Here is a 19,601-nt window from a genome sequence, read left to right as displayed (position 1 = left end):
ATGGCGAAAAACTGCAGCAGGCGACGGTGCAGAGGGACCTCGGGGTCCTTGTGCATGAGTCGCAAAAACCCAGCCTGCAGGTGCAGCAGGTGGTCAGGAAGGCGAATGGGATGCTGGCCTTCATCGCGAGGGGGATTGAATATAAAAGTAGGGAGGTCTTGCTGCGGCTGTATAGGGCATTGGTGAGGCCGCAGCTGGAGTACTGTGTGCAGTTTTGGGCGCTGTACTTACGCAAGGATATTTTGGCCTTGGAGGGAGTGCAGAGGAGGTTTACTAGGCTGATGCCGGAGTTGAGGGGGTTGAGCTATGAGGAGAGGCTGAATAAACTAGGCTTGTACTTGTTAGAGTTTAGAAGAATAAGGAGAGATCTCATTGAGACGTATAAGATGATGAATGGGACAGATAGGATAGAGGTGGAGAGGCTCTTCCCGCTTAGAAAGGACAGTAGGACTAGGGGGCACAGCCTCAAGATAAAGGGGGGGCGGTTTAGAACGGAGTTGAGGAAGAGCTTCTTCACTCAAAGGGTGGTGAATCTCTGGAATTCTCTGCCCGTTGAAGTGGTGGAGGCTACCTCGCTAAACATTTTTAAGACGCAGGTTGATGGGTTTTTGATAAGAGAGGGGATTAAGGGTTATGGGGAGAAAGCGGAAATGTGGAACTGAGCCACGACAGATCAGCCATGATCTTATTGAATGGCGGGGCAGGCTCGAAGGGCTAGATGGCCTACTCCTGCTCCTATTTCTTATGTTCGCTACCCTCCCTTACCCAAAACATCCTTCCTTACATAAAGGGATCAAAACTGCACACAATATTCCAGGTGTGATCTCATCAAGGCCCTAATTGCAGCAAGATATCACTGCCCCTGTACTCAAATCTTCTTGCTAAGTCCAACATATCATTTGCCTTCTTCACAGCCTGCTGTACCCACAAGCTTACTTTCAGGTAACAAGGACACCTAGGTCTTGTTGAACTCTCGATTTATGATTACCTGCCTTCCTGTTTCTACTACTAAAGTGAATACCATCACATTTATCCACATTATGCTACATTTGCCATGCATTTGCCCACTCACTCAATTTGTTAAATTGCAATGAAGCATGTCTGCATCTTCCTCACAGCTCTCTGTCCATACCTAGATTTGTCTCATCTGTAAATTTGAAGATATTACATTTAGTTGCCTCATTTTAATCATTTATATTGTGAATAGCTGGGGTTCTAGCATCAATCTCTTCAGTACCCCACTAGTCACTACCTGCCATTTTTTTTACTGTCTGTGAACTAGTTTTCTGTCCATCTTATTATCTCAATCCCATGCGCTTTAATTTTACACACTAATCTTTTATGTGGGACTTTGTCGAAAGCCTTCCCAAAGTCCAAATAAACCACATCACTGGCTGCCCCTCATGAAGCCCAGTAGTTACATCTTTGAATTCCAGTAGATTTGTCAAGCATGATTTCTCTTTCTAAAATCCAAAGAATCCCTACAGTGCGGAAGGAGGCCATTCGGCACATCGAGTCTGCACCGACCACAATCTCATCCAGGCCCTATCCCTGTAACCCAACATATTCACCCTGCTAATCTCCTGACACTAGGGTCAATTTATCACGGCCAATCAATCTAACCCATGCATCTTTCGGACCCTGGGAGGAAACCGGAGTAGCCGGAGGAAACCCACGCAGACACGGAGAAAACATGCAAACTCCACGTAGACACTGACCCGAAGCCGGAATTGAACCTGAGTCCCTGCCGCTGTGAGGCAGCAGCTGTGCCACCATGCTGACTCTGTCCGATGTTACCACGGTTTTTCAAGTACTCTACTTCAAACTATTTGATAATGGATGTTAGCATTTTCCCCACTACTGATGTCAGGCTGACTGGTCTGTAATTCTGTTTTCTCTCTATCTCCCTAATTAAATACTGGAATTAGCTATCCTCCAATCCACAGGAACTGCTCCAAAGTGTACAGCATTTTGTTAGATGACCACAATGTATCCTCTACTTCTAGGGCCACTTACACTTTCCTTCACTATCACTGGGTCAAAACACTGGAACTGGCTTTCTAATAGCACTATGTGTATTGCTACAACACATGAACTGCACTGCTCAAGGCAGCTCACCACCATCTGCTCAAGTATTTAAGTACTCTGTATATTATCAAGCCCTGGGGATCTATTGGTCTTCAATCCCACCAATTTCCCCAACACCATTTCTCTAATAATACTGATCTGTTTCAGTTCCTTCCTCTCAATGAACTCTGTGTTCTCCATCCTTTCTGGTATCCTTCTTTGTGAAGACAGAACGAAAGTATATATTTAGTTAGTTAGCAGTTTCTTTGCTCCCCATTATAAATTCCCCAGTTTTCTGTTGGGACCTACATTTTTCTTCATCAGTCTTTTTCTCTCACATACCTACAGAAATTTTTACAGTCAGCTTTTAGGTTTCCTACAAACTCACTCTCGTACTCTATTTTCCCTTTTTAATCAATTCTTTGGTTCTCCTGTGCTAAATTCTAAACTGCTCATAATTCTCAGATCTGCTATTTTTCCCGGCTAATTTGTCTGACTCTTCCTTGGGTCTAATACAATCTCTATTTTCTCTTGTAAGCCATGGTCTAGCCATCTTTCTTTCCAGTTTTACTTTTGCGCCAGGCAGGATAAAGATTTATTGCAGTTCACCCATTGCTCTTTGAATGTTTGCCATTGCCTACCCACTGTCATTCCTTTAAATAGGATTCCCAGCCCATCGTATTTATCATAGGACAAATCAGTCTGCTTGCTTGGCACCCCATTCACCACCTTCAACATTCACTCCCTCCATTAGTGACACACAGTGACAACAGTGTGACAGCAGTGTGTACCATTCACAAGATGCACTGCAAGAGCACACCAAGGCTCCTTTGATGGCACCTTCCAAACACATCACCTCTACCACCTAGAAGGGATAAGGACAGCAGATGCAAGGCAGCACCACCACCACCTACAAATTCCGCTTCAAGTCACCCACCATCCTGACTTGGAACTACAGCTTCGTTCCTTCATTGTCACTGGGTCAAAATACTGGTGATGATGTGGAGATGCCGGCGTTGGACTGGGATAAAACAGAAAGAAATCCCACAACACCAGCTTAAAGTCCAAACAGGTTTATTTGTAGCAAAAGCCGCAAGCTTTCGGGACAGGCTGTCCCTTCGTCAGGTGGCTGGGAGTTCCTTCAGAATAAATAAACCTGTTTGGACTTTAAGCTGGTGTTGTGGGATTTCTTTCAAAATATTGGAACTAACTTTCTAATAGCACTATGGGTGCTCCTACAACACATGGACTACAGCACTCAAGGCAGCTCACCACCACCTACTCAAGGGCAGTTAGATGAGCAATAATGCTGGCCGAGCTAGTGACACCCACATCCTATGAAAGAAGAATACAAATAGGAAAACATATTCCACTATAAGTAATAATATGCTGCAGGTATTTTCACGGTTTATCAAAGTTTTCCCAATGATGCACATGGAGAACACAGCCATGAAGATTGGGTTTCTTAACTCATTTTGGATGGCTAGATAATTTCTGCAGTATGTGCAATTATGGAGTCAACCATTCCCAACAAGCAAAATGGTTCCATGGTTCAAACAGAACTATTTGATGTACATAAATTTAGAAAATGTCCAAGGATTGTGATTTGTGGAAAAATCTTCACATGGACTGGCTCGAAAAGAAATAAACGTTCCAAATTGGCATCATGTTAGAATCAAAATTTAGAACTGAAGGTTGCACACCCATTTACCTTAGAACATCGTATAAAGCTTCTTCTGTACAATTAAATGCATTTTAAATAAGGTAAGGTTTTCCTTCTTGGCTCCAAAACATACACCTTCTCACGAAGACTGGAATGGTAATAATCTATAGGTATCCTACGGGTAGTTTCAATTGCATTATCATTCACCAGATTAATCTATATTTAACTGTTGAGAGAGAAAACGTCTTTCTTTGCCTTCCCGCACTTGCAAAACTGATCTGCCGGGGCAAAACTCGAAAATAAACATTTACAGAGACTGGGGCTTGAACCGATGGCTTTTAACTGGTTTTCACCATTGTAGAAAGTAGCTACATTAAACAACAGTTTCTAATCGCGCTTTGAAGGGAAATGCAGTACTATAATGATGTATAAGCCTTTAACGTGCATTTCGGCAACAAAAATACGCCATTTAAATTTGCATTAAATCTCCTATGTGCAGTACACTGCCTTACCTGCGGTCTTGCTAGGCGAAAAGTGTAGAGCAGACTGATTAGATTGCGATTCCATGCAAAGTTCCAAAGTAAACTGGAGTTGGTCTTCATTCTCTAGAGAAGCTTGAGGCCAATGATCAAACCGAGACAATTAATTGAATTCAGCAAGATCTTTAAAGAACACAAAACTGTAATACTTACTGCTTAGTGTCTAGTTGAAAAAAAATCATAGAATGATATTGCACAGAAGGAACCCATTCTTGGTGCTCTCATTTCTGAAAGACCTAGCCAATTAGCCCCACTTCTATACCCTTTGCATGTTGCCCAGCAAGTTATTCTCCTTTCAAAAGGAATTGTGTAAAGACTTGGAAGTTACTACTAAATCTGCCCCAAACAACCTTTTAGGTAGTGTGTTCCAGATTATTACAATTCAGTGTGTTAAGACACTGCTCCTTGTCTTGCCTCTGGTTTTATAACCAATAACTTTAACCCATGTTGTCTGGGTTACCAACCCTTCTGCCACTGGAAACAATTTCTCCTTGTTCACTCCATCAAAATCCTTCATGGTTTTGAATAGCTCCATTAAATTTCTCCTTAACCTTCTCTGCTATAGAAAGGCAAACCCCTGCTTCCTTAGTCACTCCAGCTAACTGAAGTTCTGCATTCTTGGTATCATTCTTGCAAATCTCCTCCACATACCAAGGCCTTGAGGAACTTCTTGAAGAGTGGTGACTCAAATTTGGTACAAAACTCCAAAGTGGAGGCCTAGCCGCTTTTGTATTTTATTCATAAGGCCAAGGATTCCATATGCTTTTCCAATAGCTTTCTGAAGCTACATTTAAGGATTTGTGTATGCACAACCCCAGATCTTGTTGATACCTATTAAAATTGTACCACGTGATTTTTATTGCCTCTCTTTCCAAAATGCATCATTTCATAGTTTTGTGTTAAATTGCATCTGCCTGCTCATTTCACTAGTGTATCTTTGCCCTCCTGATACCTATCATTATCGTCTTTATTTTTGCTACATTTTCAAATTTCGTGTCACCTGCAGACTTTGAAATAATGCCTTGTATACCCAAATCCAGGTCAATAAGAGCAGTGGTCTTAACAAGGACCCTGGGAAGCACCACTGCACACTTTGGGAATAAATTAGACATTTCTTTGATGTCTTCCATTATATAAATACATAAATCCAAGCTGTGGACAATAAATTTTATATTGCACTCAGAATACAACATTCACCACAGAATGACTGAAATGCTCCATACACAATGTAAATGAAAACGTTACAATACCTCAAATACATTCCAGAAATTTTTCACATAGGAAGAACAAATTATGAGTCTATGTGCACCAGCAAACATACAGCAGAAAATCTGGGTCTCTGAACTACAGTTTGCTATAATAGTAGAAATAAATATAGGATAAATAAAGCAAGTTATCAGAATTCATAAACACTAACCTGCAAAGCTACCTGGAAAACTTGGAAATGGCAACTGATGTTAGCAGTTGTACAAAAGTCAGACTAGATTTTTCTTAATCAGGTTCCTCAATACTAAAATTAAAGGGGTACACTCCAAATTTAGCCATAAAATCAAAAATTAATAAACCTCGCTATTAGGAGGAGGAGATAGTAGAACTATGGGATTTGTACAGTGCAGGAGGTAGCTAATCAGCACATTGAGTCTGTACCAACTCAACAAAGGAGCATCTGAACGGGCCCAAAACCCTGCCTTATTCCTGAACACCCACCTTGGTTAATCTTCTTACCCTACACAGCTTTGGACATTAAGGGACAACTAACACAGCCAATCCACCTAACCTGCACATCTTTAGATTGTGGGAGGAAACCTAGTAGACATGGGGAGAATGTGCAAACTCCACAGTCAGTATCCAAGACTGGAATCAAATCAGAGTCCCTGGCATTGTGAGACAGCAGTGCTAACCTTGACTTCACAGGTCAGCATTTGCATGTAAATTGCTATTTTTCAACTTCCATCTGATGTGAGGACACTAAATTAAAGAATAAGCTATCCAAGCAACTTTTATGGCCCATTGGGCGCCAATATTCAGCTGTCAAGAGTTTTTGGATCGTGTTGAGAAATCGTTAGCTTGGAATCTGATTTTTTTTTTCTGTGACTTAGTAACTAATATTATTTCTTGACCATGAAATACCTCACCTTTCAGGATGGTCTTGTCTGTGGAAGCCTTAGAGATGTATTGCACTTGGTCTTTGTCATATGTTATTGCAACAGCAGTAACTGCCACCTACAAAAATAAATTAAATGTAAGTCACAGCTACAATCTAATTATGGAGGTTGGATCATTAAACACTGGTGTCAAGCGTACCTGGATTAATTCATCTTCCGGTAATGCAACGTTGAAATTCACATGACAAAGACAGCAAGGTATCATGGATCGTAATTTAAAATATAGGGTCTGAAAAATTAGAGAGAATACTTAATTGATCAGATAGTCAGAGGACACAAACCATGACATCATTTGCACACAGAACATACTGGAAACTGTAAAGCATCACCATATTGTTATAATGCCATAATTTCATAGAATCATAGAAACCCTACAGCGCAGAAAGAGGCCATTCAGCCCATCGAGACTGCACTGACCACAAACCCACCCATGTCCTACTCCCATATACCTACATGTTTTCCCCACTATTCTCTCTAACAGGACACTAAGGGGCAATTTTAGCATGGCCAATCAACCTAACCCGTACATCTTTGGACTGTGGGAGGAAACCGGATCACCCGGAGGAAACCCACGCAGACACAAAGAGAATGTGCAAACTCCACACAGACAGTGACCCAAACCGGGAATTGAACCCAGGTCCCTGGAGCTGTGAAGCAGCAGAGCTAACCACTGTGCTACCGTGCCACCCAATAGCACCACTATTTCACCCTGTCATGGCATAGCAATGAATCATGTTGCACCACACTGGGGAAGCCAATGAGTCTCCCAGCAAATCAAAATCAACAAGTCCGAATCCAGGTACAGTCTGGAGATTCCAACTCTGCTAGGTAGAAAATATGTGAATCTTCTGATATGTGGTGGGTCAGCTCAGTGCACAATAATCCACAATAATCCACTTTATGCATGATGCCAAGTTTTGCCCAATTTTCCACACAGTCAGCACCAATCAACTCTGATCCACATTGGACTTGACTTAACCAATTGTCACTAACTTAAAGGGGAAGTGGTAGAACCTGAGGAAGGACAATTGGGAGGAATATAGTGAGATACTGGAACAAAGTATTATAATGAAAATATCACAAAATATCACCATAGACTAGAATATAGTCATTTCAGAACAGCTACCTATAAAGCAGCAACCAAACCATTCTAAGGGGATACTGTCCTGTGTATATACCTTGCCTGGAAGGGAAGACTGTTTCCCTAAGCTTTCCAGTGATCCAGACATGGCAAACCATCTAAAGATGATAATCTCTCCACAGATGATGTCAGATCTGTTGGGTTCCGACAAATCCTCACCTAAAGGCAGCACCTCAATAAGCTCCTCAGTAAACTGGCCGGTGCCTCATAGGGATCACAGGCCAGGATCCTATGCAACTTTTAACTGCCCTTTGAAATGGTCTAGCAAGTCACTCAGTGCAAGGGTAATTAGGGCTGCATAACAAATGCTGCTTTTGCCAGCAATGTCCTTGTCCCATGAAAGAATTAACAGCCCCCCCCCCCCCCCCCCCCCCATTTAGGGATCCATAATGTTAATGATTTAGTTACAAAAGATTTCAGAGTTGAATGCTATTTATCCATCCTTTGCTACATTAGGGATTTAGAATCATAGAATCCGACAGTGCAGAAGGAGGCCATTTGGACCATCGAGTCTGTGCTGACCACAAACCCACCAAGGGCCTACACCTGTAACCCCATTCATTTACCCTAGCTAGTCCCCTTGACACCAAGGGGCAATTTAGCATGGCCAGTCCACCTAACTCACACATCTTTGGAAACTGGAGCACCCGGAGGAAACCCATGCAGGCACACGGAGAATGTGCAAACTCCTGACAGAGTGTGAGCCGAGGCCCTAATCGAACCTGCGCTGTGAGGCAGCAGTGCCAACCACTGTGCTGGTGCTGATTCCAAATGAACACCAAAAAGACGCAGTGTTACGACAACTTGGAGAATAAGTCTACAATGACTTCTGTATTCAACCCAATTAATGTGCATGTTAGTGCAAGAGCTTGCATTTATACAGCACCTTTAGCGGAGATAAACATGCTAAAGAGGTTCACTGAGGGCACAGGCTGACAAATAAGGACCTGAAGCCAAAGGAAGGGATTTTAGGAGAGGTGATTAAAAGCACGAACAAAAAGGTAGATTTCAAGGAGGGTCTTGTAAGAATGTGAAAGAGATGTAGAAACTGGGGAAAGAGCATTTCCGAACTTGTGCTGAGGACACAGCTGCCAATCGTGGGGAGAAGGGAAGGCGAAACACATGAGAGGCCAGAATTGAAAGGGGAAAGTTCAGGCAGAATTATTAAGCTCAACAGAGAAAATGAGGGGTATCTACTCATCTAAATAGTAAAAAAAATTTGTTTTGTCCTCACATCTTGAGAAAAATGCCCCAAAACGTCCAATGTCAAAGAAACTACACAGATACAAGTTGCAGCTGATGTTGTTTTTCCCCACATTATTTCAGTCTCTTACCTTCAGTAGATTTTCACAATGATCACTAAAAGCTTTATTAAGCCCATGTGATGTGAGACTAGTGACATTGTTTAAACGGAACACTCTCACTGACGTAAACATCTAAAACATAAAGGGAGAGGGGAAACCACAAGTTAGTCACAGTAGTAGGCACATTCCATTTCTAAATAACTCAAATCTAAATGATTGGTGCGTTCATAGATACTGTGTGCTCAAATCTCACTGCTTGAAATGCCCTCCTGAAACCGGCTACTCTCTTTCCTTTCGAACATTTGGAAGAGTCCATTATGAAAAAAACATAAATACTGAATGGCTATTTTCAAACACAAGAATTTAACAATTTCTGCTGGAATTGCAAAACAAGCACTGCAGCTACAAACTGACCTGAGCATTCCTGCCACCTTTTCAAAAACAAAAAAAAGACCTGAAACAAAACGCAAGGGGTGGAATTTTTCGGCAGTTCAACGCTGGTGGTATTCTCTGGTCCTGCTGCAGTGAACAGAGATTTGACAAATTCTTCATCCTTGCTTGCAGCAGTGGCGGAACGTGAACAGCTGGAAAATTCTGACCAAAATCTCAGAACTGCGTGTGTGGGTAGTGGGGGCTATAAAAAATTCTGCCTTATTTCAACAGTTCCAGTACTGTACCAAATGCAGATAAATGGCCTTTCTTTTCATAACATAAATGCGTAACATTGTTTACTTCAAACAAACAATACTCTAATTATTAAAAGAAAGTGACTTCAAATGGCATAATACAAGAGAGAACCATTTCAGGATTCGCTATACTTCTGTTTACACACGGCACTGTACTTCCAGTAAGTTTACTGCAACTTCAAAATATCTTAAAGCAATGTTCCGCAATTTCATATTAATTGCTTTAAAAAGCAGATATTTTTCTTTTTCAGGAATGCACAGACGGACAAGATCTAAAGAACTAAAGTGAGTCCAAGCAGCAGGTGGAGTTAGAGAAACCTATACAGTTTGCTTAACTGGGATGAGGGCATTCGAATTGTAAAGAGTTGAGAATCTTAACTAGGAAAGGGGGGGGGAAAAAAAGAGACGTGGCAGCATATTATGATGGGGTGGGCAGATGGCTAACCCTCTGGGAAGCATGGTCAACGTGGAGCTGACTCCCTCCACATCAACCCGCCCTGCAGCAATACACATTGCAGGTGGGCTAAATAGGCTGCCGTGCAACCTCTACCTCTCACTGAGGGGGAAGACCTCGCCCCGCAACCCCTCCCCTCCACCATCCCCCTTCCCCACTGGAGCTGGCAGCTAATCAGATCATTAACAAACTCAATTGATCCTCGATTAATCAAGTATGTCATATTATGGTTGGGGGGGGGGGGGGGGTTTTGGTGGTGGTGGTGGTGGTGAGCTCATGAGGTGGGCAGCAAGGTGAGGGGGTTGGCACCCACCTTGTTTTAACATCCCTTCCCGTTGAAAATATGCTCACAGGGCACGTAAGATCCAGCCCATGATGACAGATTTACCTCAGTCAGTCAAAGAGTAAAATGCCACTGAAGTACTGTCAAAGCAAAAAAATCCTGGTGCAATATTAACTTCTAATAAAAAAAATCCATATACCAAGTAATTTATGTGGACCACTTAGCTGAATTTAGCTGGTTAGCTGCCACTCAAATGCATAAAAGCTCACAAACTTTATTTCCCAGTTGTATATTACTGTATGTTGGCTTTTATTGACTTAATACCTCCACCAGCAGGAATGCAAGTTGGCTGACCAAACATTCTTCCAATGCAATGGGCATTTTCCTTCAAGGGTCGATAACTGACTACTCGCTTCATAATATCTGTACTTACATCTGTGTCGGCACAGACTTGATGGGCCGAAGAGTCTGCTCCTGCACTTTGTTCCTTTGCTGAATTATCAATACTTAAAAGAAAAAAGGCCATTTGGTGTCCCAAAGCCTCATTCTTCAGATTTTTATACAGACTGTATACCTGTAATCTTAGCATTCAAAAATATTTCTCCTACTCAGTGCAACGGAATTTTAAAAAGATGGATCATTTAATGTAACCGACCAAGGATGAGAAAGCTTCAGCATTGCCAGGTTTTGGTTAGATAATTTGCAGTCTGAACAAAGCTGCCACGTACAAATAAAGATGCAATCAACGAAATGGAGAATTTGGCACAAGGAGGAAACTGCAAAAACAGCTTTTGGTCAAATTAAGAATCATGGCGCAAATAAGTGTGGAAGTTGAGCATTACTTGAAAAGCAGTCTTCTCTGTGGGAAGTAATCTAGCCTTGTATTTTGTTCAACAATTCAGTTTCCGCATGCAACTGAATCAAGTCAAAGCCTTGCAGCAAACCAGGATGAGATCGCTCAAGAATAAATGCTAATTGCCAGTCCGAAGCTCATCATCAGCCATCATATCAAGACGACAGTTGTTCGTCAAAACATGCACATCAGTGCATTTTGCAAACAGGTCCAGAAGGAAAACGCTGGCACCCATATCGTGAGTGCATTGCACTGGAGCAGTAAAAATCTATTTTGTTTTCAAAACTCTACCCAGACTTACCTGCAAATCAGACGTCCAGTTGTTGATGCCTGGCATAATCTCCGTATTACAACTGTAAAAGCCTATAAACATGAAATGAATTATATAAGCCATGAGTCAGGAACATCAAGCACAAATCTAATTAACAGAGAGCTCCGCTCAGCAGAGACAGATACTTTTTATGCATACATCTGGGACAGTCAACTGCCCTTCAATTTCTGTCCATGTTGAATCAAAATATTAGGGAATGACACAGCACAGAAATCAGAAGATGATAAAGGGAAGTTTCTGTTTTTTAAATAACAACGTTAACTAATCCATTACATTGAAATCTTCCAAGGTTTTGGGCTTACCAGCTGGTGTGGGAGCATCTGTCAACAATGAGTGAATATCCTCAACAGCATCAGCATCATCAATCTGAAATACAGAGCAACACTATGATGGCCCTGACCTTGCTCAGTGGAATATAGCATAATGTTATTCAAAGCTTCATCTGGGCCAGTGGAACACCAACACCACTTCTCTCAATCCCTTCTAACTATCTCTAAACTAAGACTGTTTGCCCAACATCTTACATTGGATGAGCTGAAATTTTCACCAGTTAAATACTGAATTCTGAAAACATTGTTTTTGGACCTGCCACAAACTTCACTTCTGATTACCGACTCCCCCTCTCTTCCTGGCAAGAATCTGAGGCTGAACCAGATTGTTCACACTCTTCATACCTGGGCAGCGGCACGGTGACACAGTGGTTAGTACTGCTGCCTCACAGCAGCCAGGGGCCCAGGTTCAATTCCTGGCTTGGCTCACTGTCCGTGTGGAGTCTGCACGTTCTCCTTGTGTCTGTTTGGGTTTCCTTCGGGTGGTCTGGTTTCCTCCCACAGTCTAAAGATTTGCAGGTTCAGTTGACTGGCCATGATAAATTGACCTAGTGTCAGAGGATTAGCAGGGTAAATATGTGAGGTTACGGGAGTAGGGCTTGGGTGAGATTGTCATCAGTGCAAACTCAATGGGCCAAATGGCCTCCTCCTCACCGTAGGAATTTTATTCTCTTCTTGATGACACTTCAACCACACCACGACTAAGAATGCCCATTTTCACCACTGCAACATTGTGAAATTCCTCAGCTCATCTGCTGCTGAAACCCTCCTGTGTGCTTTTTTATCCTCTAAACTTAATGATTCAACATACTTCTGATCGTTGTCTCCCACATTCTATCCTTCATAGTTTGAAGGTGCCTAAATCACTGCGAACTGCATTCTAACTTGCACCAAGTTCTGATCAGCTACCATCCTGTGTTCACTATATCTCCAACAAGAGATGACCTAACCATCACGACTTGACATTCAATGACATTACTATGACTGAATCCCTCACTATCTGCATCCTGGGGATTACCAGTGATCAGAAACTGAACTGACTAGCCATGTAAATATTCTGGTGACAAGACAGGTCAAAGGCTGGAAATCCTGCAGCGAGTAACTCATCTCCTCAATCCGCAAAGTCTGTCCATCATCTACAGAGCACATTTCAACAGTGTGATGGAACACTCTCCACTTTCCTGGAGGAGTGCAGCACAAACAACACCCAAGCAGCTAAATACCACTCAGGACAAAGCAGGCCATTCCTTTGCAATGCATTCCATAAACACTCAATCCCTCCACCACTGACAAACGGCAGCAGTCTTTTTTCAAATTCTTTCTTGGGATGTGGGTGTTGCTGGCTGCAGCATAACTTATTGACTATCCTTAGTTACCCCTAAGGGGCATTTAAGAGTCAACCACATTGCTAAAGATCTGCAATCACATGTAGGCCAGATCAGGTAACGACAGCAGATTTCCTTCCGTGAAGGACATTAGTGAACCAGGTGGGTTTTTATTACAAATCAAAAATTGTTTCATGGTCATCATCAGGCTTTTAATTCCAGATTTTTATTCAATTCAAATGTCACCAAACGCTTTGGTGGGATTTGAACCCAGGTCCCCAGAGCATTATTCTGGGTCTCTGAAACACTGATCCAGTGGCAATACCACCCATATGCCATTGCAGTGTGTACCATGTACAAGATGCACTACATGAACTCTTCAGGGCTCCTTGGACAGCATCTCCCAATCTCACGATCGCTATCATTGAGAAGGTCAAGGGCAGCAGACACTTGGGAGTATCGCCACCTGCGGGTTCTCCACCAAGTCACTCACTGTCTTCTCTTGGACATATAGATCGCTGTTACTGGGTCAAAATCTGGGAACTTTCTTCTTAACAGCAATGTGGGTGTGGTTTCTTCTTAACAGCACCTAAGGGACTGCAGCTGTTGAAGAAGATGGCTCACCAGCATCTTCTCAAAAGCAACCAAGAATGGACAATACACAGTGGCCTAGCCAATGACCCCCAGTATATTTTAAAATGAACAAACAAAAACCTCCAACCCCACAATCCTTTGAGATACCCATGTGCCTTTAATCCCAGTGTCTTGAACAACCCTGATTTTAATAACTTCACCAGTGGTCCAAGCCTTCAGCTGCCATGGTGCTAAGCTCTAGAATTCCCTCCCTAGACCTCTTGGTCTCCCGACCATTTGTCCTTCTTCAGAGTACTTCGTAAACAGCCTGCCAAAGTTGAGAACATGATATAGAGGAGAAAGGCAGTGCTGATCTTTGCTCTTTTTGATCTATCTTCTTTAGCTAATGGGTGTTTTTATTTTGTCTCTAAAGTAGGAGACTGTAATTTCTCGTCACTTGGCAACGCAGAATTTGATTACTTCTGAAAAGAGACATATGTTGCCAAAGCTTTTGAGTACAAGACAAAGCTTCAGCAATATGCCTCGCTTTTAGCAATGGACTGCAGCTTGCTATTACATTACTGAATAACTAATTAACTAATCAAATAAATAAGTTTAGACAGACATGATGGGGCAGGTGGCACAACTTAACATGCAGGGGTTTGTGGAGAACATAACGATGCCATACAACCATAGCTTATGTAAGCATCCGCAGCTCAAGCAATTTTGCCTCAGAGTTGTTGAACTGGAATCTGAGGTGCAGACACAGGGATGCATTAGAGAGGAAGGGACTTATGGGGTACTTGTCATACATGTGGATAACAGCAAGAATTCAGGGTGGATGAGAAAACCGATCAAACTGCCATTGGATAGGTAGCCATTTAAGTAAGGGGACTGTAAAGGAATGTTGGAGTTATAGCAGACAGTATGGTCAAAGGAATAGATTCTTTTCGTCCGTTGCAATCATGACCAGGAGAACTAGGAGCAGGAGTAGGCCATCTAGCCCCTTGAGCCTGTTCCACCATTCAATAAAATCATGGCTGATCTTTTCATGGGCTCAGCTCCACTTACCTGCCTGCTCACCATAACCCTTAATTCCATTACTGTTCAAAAATCTATCTATCCCTGCATTAAAAACATTTAATGAGATAGCCTTAACTGCTTCACTGGGCAAGGAATTCCACAGATTCACAATCCTTTGGGTGAAGAAGTGCCCTGCCCCAGTAGCCTACCAGAGTAAAGACATGGCAGGGGAAGGATCCATTTATTTTGGTCATGGGGCAACTAGGAATCATGGACTGATGTGAGAGTATTCAGTGTTTGGGTCCAAATTGGAACAGGCTTCTGGATTGTTACCTCAGCCATTTGCCAATTGACATAGGGTCAAGCAGATTAGATATTTAAATGCATGATTGATCGAGTCATGTAGGAAGAAGGTGTTTTGAACACATGCGGCATGGGTGTTAGTGCTGGGGAAAAGGGAGCTGGTGGTTAGTATACGTTCCACTTAAACAAGGCAGGGAATCAGTGCCATCGTGAATCATGTAACTGGGGCTATGGAATCGGCTTTAAACTAAAAGTGAGGGGTAGTGGTTCAGATGAAGGGTGATTTAAAAATCTAACGAGAATGGTTGAGACAATGAAGAAAAGTTGAGACAATGAAGAAACGAGAGTAGAGAGACAGTAGCTTAGTGACCGTAACCATGATTGTTGTAAAAACCCATCTGGTTCACTAATGCCCTTTAGGGAAGGAAATCTACTGTCCTTACCTGGTCTGGCCTACTTATCACTCATAAACCCATAACGTGGTTGACTTATAACTGCTGTCAAGAGCAATTAGGGATAGGCACCAAATGCTGGCCTTGCTAGTGACTCCCACATCCCACGAACAAATGGAATGAATAGATTAAAGACAAGCAGAGAGGCCCAAGCTCAGAGACTTGTGGTGGCACAGTGGTCAGCACTGTTGCCTCATAGTGCCAGGGATCCAGGTTCGATTCCCGGTTTGGGTCACTATCTGTGTGAAGTTTGCACATTTTCCCCATGTCTGCATGGGTTTCCACCGGGTGCTCCAGTTTCCTCCCACAGTTCAAAAGACATGCTGGTTAGGTGCATTGGTCATGCTAAATTCTCCCTGTGTACCTGAACAGGCGCTGCAATGTGGCAACTAGGGGATTTTCACAGTAACTTCATTGCAGTGTTAATGCAAGCCTACTTGTGACTAACAAATAAACTTTAACTTTTAAGAAGCTGCAAAATGTTCAAAGGTGGACAATGGCAGAAATATTAATGCTGTTGGTAGACAGTAAGTTTCCAAGTCTTTTAGGAAGGGGTTAGCAATATCAGGTTTTGTAAATGCAAATTCTTTAATCTGACTATTTAATTCAAAGATAAAATGGGGTGGGGTGGGAGGTCCAGAAGATGGGTAATCAGCCTTCCTATCTGAATACAACACCCATGTGATTCATGTTTGACCTTTGGGAAGGGAAGGGAAAAGTTCGCACTATGCCATCATACTATTAGGTTATGTGGTTTTAGGATATCACTGAACCTGCCAGAAACAAGTCAGTCTGCAAGAATCTGAGAGCAAGAGATAGGGGCAAATGCTGACTCTATGGTTTACCATGTGAAACAGGGGTCGGAGATCATACTCACAGTGAACTGATCAGGTTTGTGTGAAGTTGCAGAGGATGCTGGAAAATTCACTTAGCTTGAGCTAAAAGGAAGGAATCTCGAATGTAACCTTCACAGTAAAAGTCATTTCTGGGATTAGAGGTTACCCAGTTGGGAAGGTGAAAAGGAAGCAGACCATGCGGAGCAGGGAATAACTGTGGACCGGTTCTGGGAGAACAAAGTGTCCATTCGCTTAAGGGACAGCATAATGCATAACTGTGGAAGGGAATTTTCCATTATTTTAAAGTTAACTGTGGAAAACATTTGGTATTTTAAAGTATAAGTTGCTTGTTTATGTGTAAGTGGTTAGTCAATGTTGTTTTTAATTTATTTGTTAGACTAAAGGTTTTAAAACATGAAAACTTGTCATATGATCCTTCCAGAGTGTTGCTGGAAATTCAAGTATCTTTTAGTTATTGGTCTCTATGGGGTTCGTAACAAATTTGATCAAGTGCTACACAAAAGATTAATATGCAAGAAAAGGGCTGGTAGAGTTGTGGGTAATATAGTAACATTGATACAGGATTGGTTAATGGACAGGAACAGAGAATTGAGATAAACAGGCATCTTCACTATATCAATCTACAACTTGTGTGGTGCTGCAAGGATCATTGCTGCAACCTCAACTGCTTACAATCTATATCAATGATTTAGATCAATAAACGAAGAGTGATGTACCTCCATTTGCTAATGATACAAAGCTAGGTGGGAATATAAGCTGTGAGAATAACATAAAGATGCTAAGTGAGTGGGCAAAGTGGCAGTTGGAGTATAATGCTTCATGGGGAATTGAGAAACTATCCGTTTTAATTGCAAAAAATAGAAAAGCAGAATATTTCTTAAGAGGCATGACACCTGTAAATGTTGATATTCAGAGAGATACTGGTACACTCGCAAAATAATAGTTAGCATGCAGTTACAGCAAGCAAGGGGTTTGGAGTGCAAGAAAGTCTGCTCCAATTGTAGAGGGCCTTGGTGACACCACACCTGGAGTACGGTGAACTCTTCTGCATAACAAAGGAAGAATATACTTGCCTGACAGACAGCAAAGGTATTGGTTCCTGAGATGAAGGGATTTGTCTTGTGCTGGACGGGTGAGTAAATTTGGGCCTATACTCTCTGGGCTTGGGAAGAGGTAATCGCATTAAAACACAAGATTCGCAATGGACTTGACAAAATAGACATTGAGAAGTTGTATCTCTTGCCTTGGAAATTATCACGACACAATCTAGGTTAAGGGGTTGCTCGTTTAGGACTGAGATAGAGAGAAATGTTTTCATTCAAAGGAATGCGAATCCTTGAAATTATCTACTCCACAGAGCTATGAACACTTTACTGTTGAGACTAGTTAAGACTGATATAGACAGATTTTTGGACTCTCAGGGAATAAAAGAAGATGGGAAGCAGAACTGAGGTGAAATATCAGCCATGATCGTACAGAATGGTAAAGCAGATTTGATGGGGACTACTCCTATCTGGTGTTCAATGGAATGTAGTGCAGTGGTATTAAGGTCTGGGCCTGGTGGAATATACAGCCGTGTTAATACAATCTTGATCTGGTGGAATATAGGCCAATGATATTAAAGTCTTGGCTTGGGAAAATATAGTGCAGTCCTGTTAAGATGCTGATCTGGTTCAGTGGAATATAATTCAATTTAAAACAAATCTTCAGATGTGTCTCTTCACACTCTGAACAAGAGGCACAGGGTGGCTAATTAATAAATATTTCCTTACCTCTAACACAAAGGCATCCTTTTTTCCATGTGAAAGATCCAGTTCTGAAACATCATCTGAACTTTCTGACTGGGACCTAAATAGCCTGGAACGCTGCCTTGTTTCTGGGATCGGGGATCCAAGCAGCTCCTCTAGGACCTCCTATTGTCAAAGGTGTATTGGACAGGAAATAAATATTGCTTATGAAAATATTTCACTATGCATTTCCTCTCCCATTCCATTAAAGCAGTGTTGTATTGCAGGCGTACAGTTTCAGGGGCTCTGGACACCCTCAAGTACCTCACATAAATAAATATGTAAGACTAGTCAGTGAATGGTATACCTGTTGCTGGAAGAATGGAAGGATCACCACCCAACTGGACCCTGGCTTGCTTGACACCCAAACCCATGGATTTCCATCAAGGTCACTGTTTAGTGTTCTCAAATGGGAACTTCAGTTGCTTTCCCATCTCTAGGCAGCTGTACTGATACCATCTGCACTTCCCCAGCCATAGAGCTTAGATGACTTCACATGAACTTTCGACCTTCCTGGTTTATATGGCTGTCCCGTTCAGTGTTAACCAAGCTTTATTGGGGCCGTATTACATGCAATTTTGAAATATGTTTAGGTTTATTGAATCTTAGCTGGTCACTTCAGAATTCTGCAGGATCATATTCATTTTTGCTCATTTCTAAATTGAGACAGAATTCTGCAAACTTTTCAAGATGCCTGGGAAAGCGCTGTGGACTGACTATTCCCCAATTAAAAACATTCTTCAATGGGTTTTGCCAACCTGTGGTTCTTGGGGTACTGAGCTAGATAGTGACAGGTGCAGTGAGCTGACATCCACTGAGACCTTTGCTAGTCAAGGTGTAATTATGTGCATAAATTGGAAAATGCTTACATCAGCTGTGTGATGTGTAACGTTACAGATAAAGAAAAGAAAAGCTACTTGAAAGTGGGTCTTGCACTATTTCCAATAACTAGTAGGACACAAATGTAGTCATTCCCATAGGCTGTGCTGGCACAAAAGGAAAATTGTACAGAATAAAGCAAAATCTATTGTATAACTGGTTCAATAATTAGGTCTCCAAAACGTCAAAGATTGTGTCATAAGAACATAAGAAATAGGAGCAGGAGTAGGCCATCTAGCCCTTTGAGCCTGCCCCGCCATTCAACAAGATCATGGCTGATCTGAAATGGATCAGTTCCACTTTCCTGCTTTCTCCCCATAACCTTAATTCCCTTGTCTAATCAGAAACCTATCTACCCGTGACTTAAATATATTCAGCGGGGTAGCCTCCACCACTTCAATGGGCAGAGAATTCCAGAGACTCACCACCCTTTGAGTGAAGAAGTTCCTGGAATAAACTTTTAAAACAAAAAGGCAAAACAATACTAACGTGATAAACTATTTCCGGACACAATCAGAAACCTCCTGTCACTAGTGTTCAATACTCTCGGAGACAAGATCTCCCAAGTGACATCAGATTCTGATAGG

General features: G+C 42.1%; 1 protein-coding gene across 1 annotated transcript in view; it reads right to left on the bottom strand.

Moving 5' to 3' along the window:
- Positions 1–19,601, bottom strand: part of c2cd5 (C2 calcium dependent domain containing 5) — a 106,785-nt gene that overhangs the window by 23,009 nt on the left and 64,175 nt on the right. Inside the window, exons 17-23 of the mRNA XM_080207204.1 lie at positions 18,121–18,261; positions 11,789–11,852; positions 11,457–11,518; positions 8,910–9,011; positions 6,574–6,663; positions 6,405–6,492; positions 4,243–4,344 (exon numbers count right to left, since the gene is read on the bottom strand). Of these exons, the coding sequence (XP_080063330.1) occupies positions 4,243–4,344; positions 6,405–6,492; positions 6,574–6,663; positions 8,910–9,011; positions 11,457–11,518; positions 11,789–11,852; positions 18,121–18,261 (649 nt within the window). The remainder of the gene's footprint in view (positions 1–4,242; positions 4,345–6,404; positions 6,493–6,573; positions 6,664–8,909; positions 9,012–11,456; positions 11,519–11,788; positions 11,853–18,120; positions 18,262–19,601) is intronic.

This window comes from Carcharhinus amblyrhynchos, chromosome 19 (genome assembly GCF_965287045.1).
Source record: "Carcharhinus amblyrhynchos chromosome 19, sCarAmb.v2.hapA, whole genome shotgun sequence".
Taxonomy (NCBI): Eukaryota; Metazoa; Chordata; class Chondrichthyes; order Carcharhiniformes; family Carcharhinidae; genus Carcharhinus; species Carcharhinus amblyrhynchos.
This window is presented reverse-complemented; position numbering and strand designations above follow the sequence as displayed.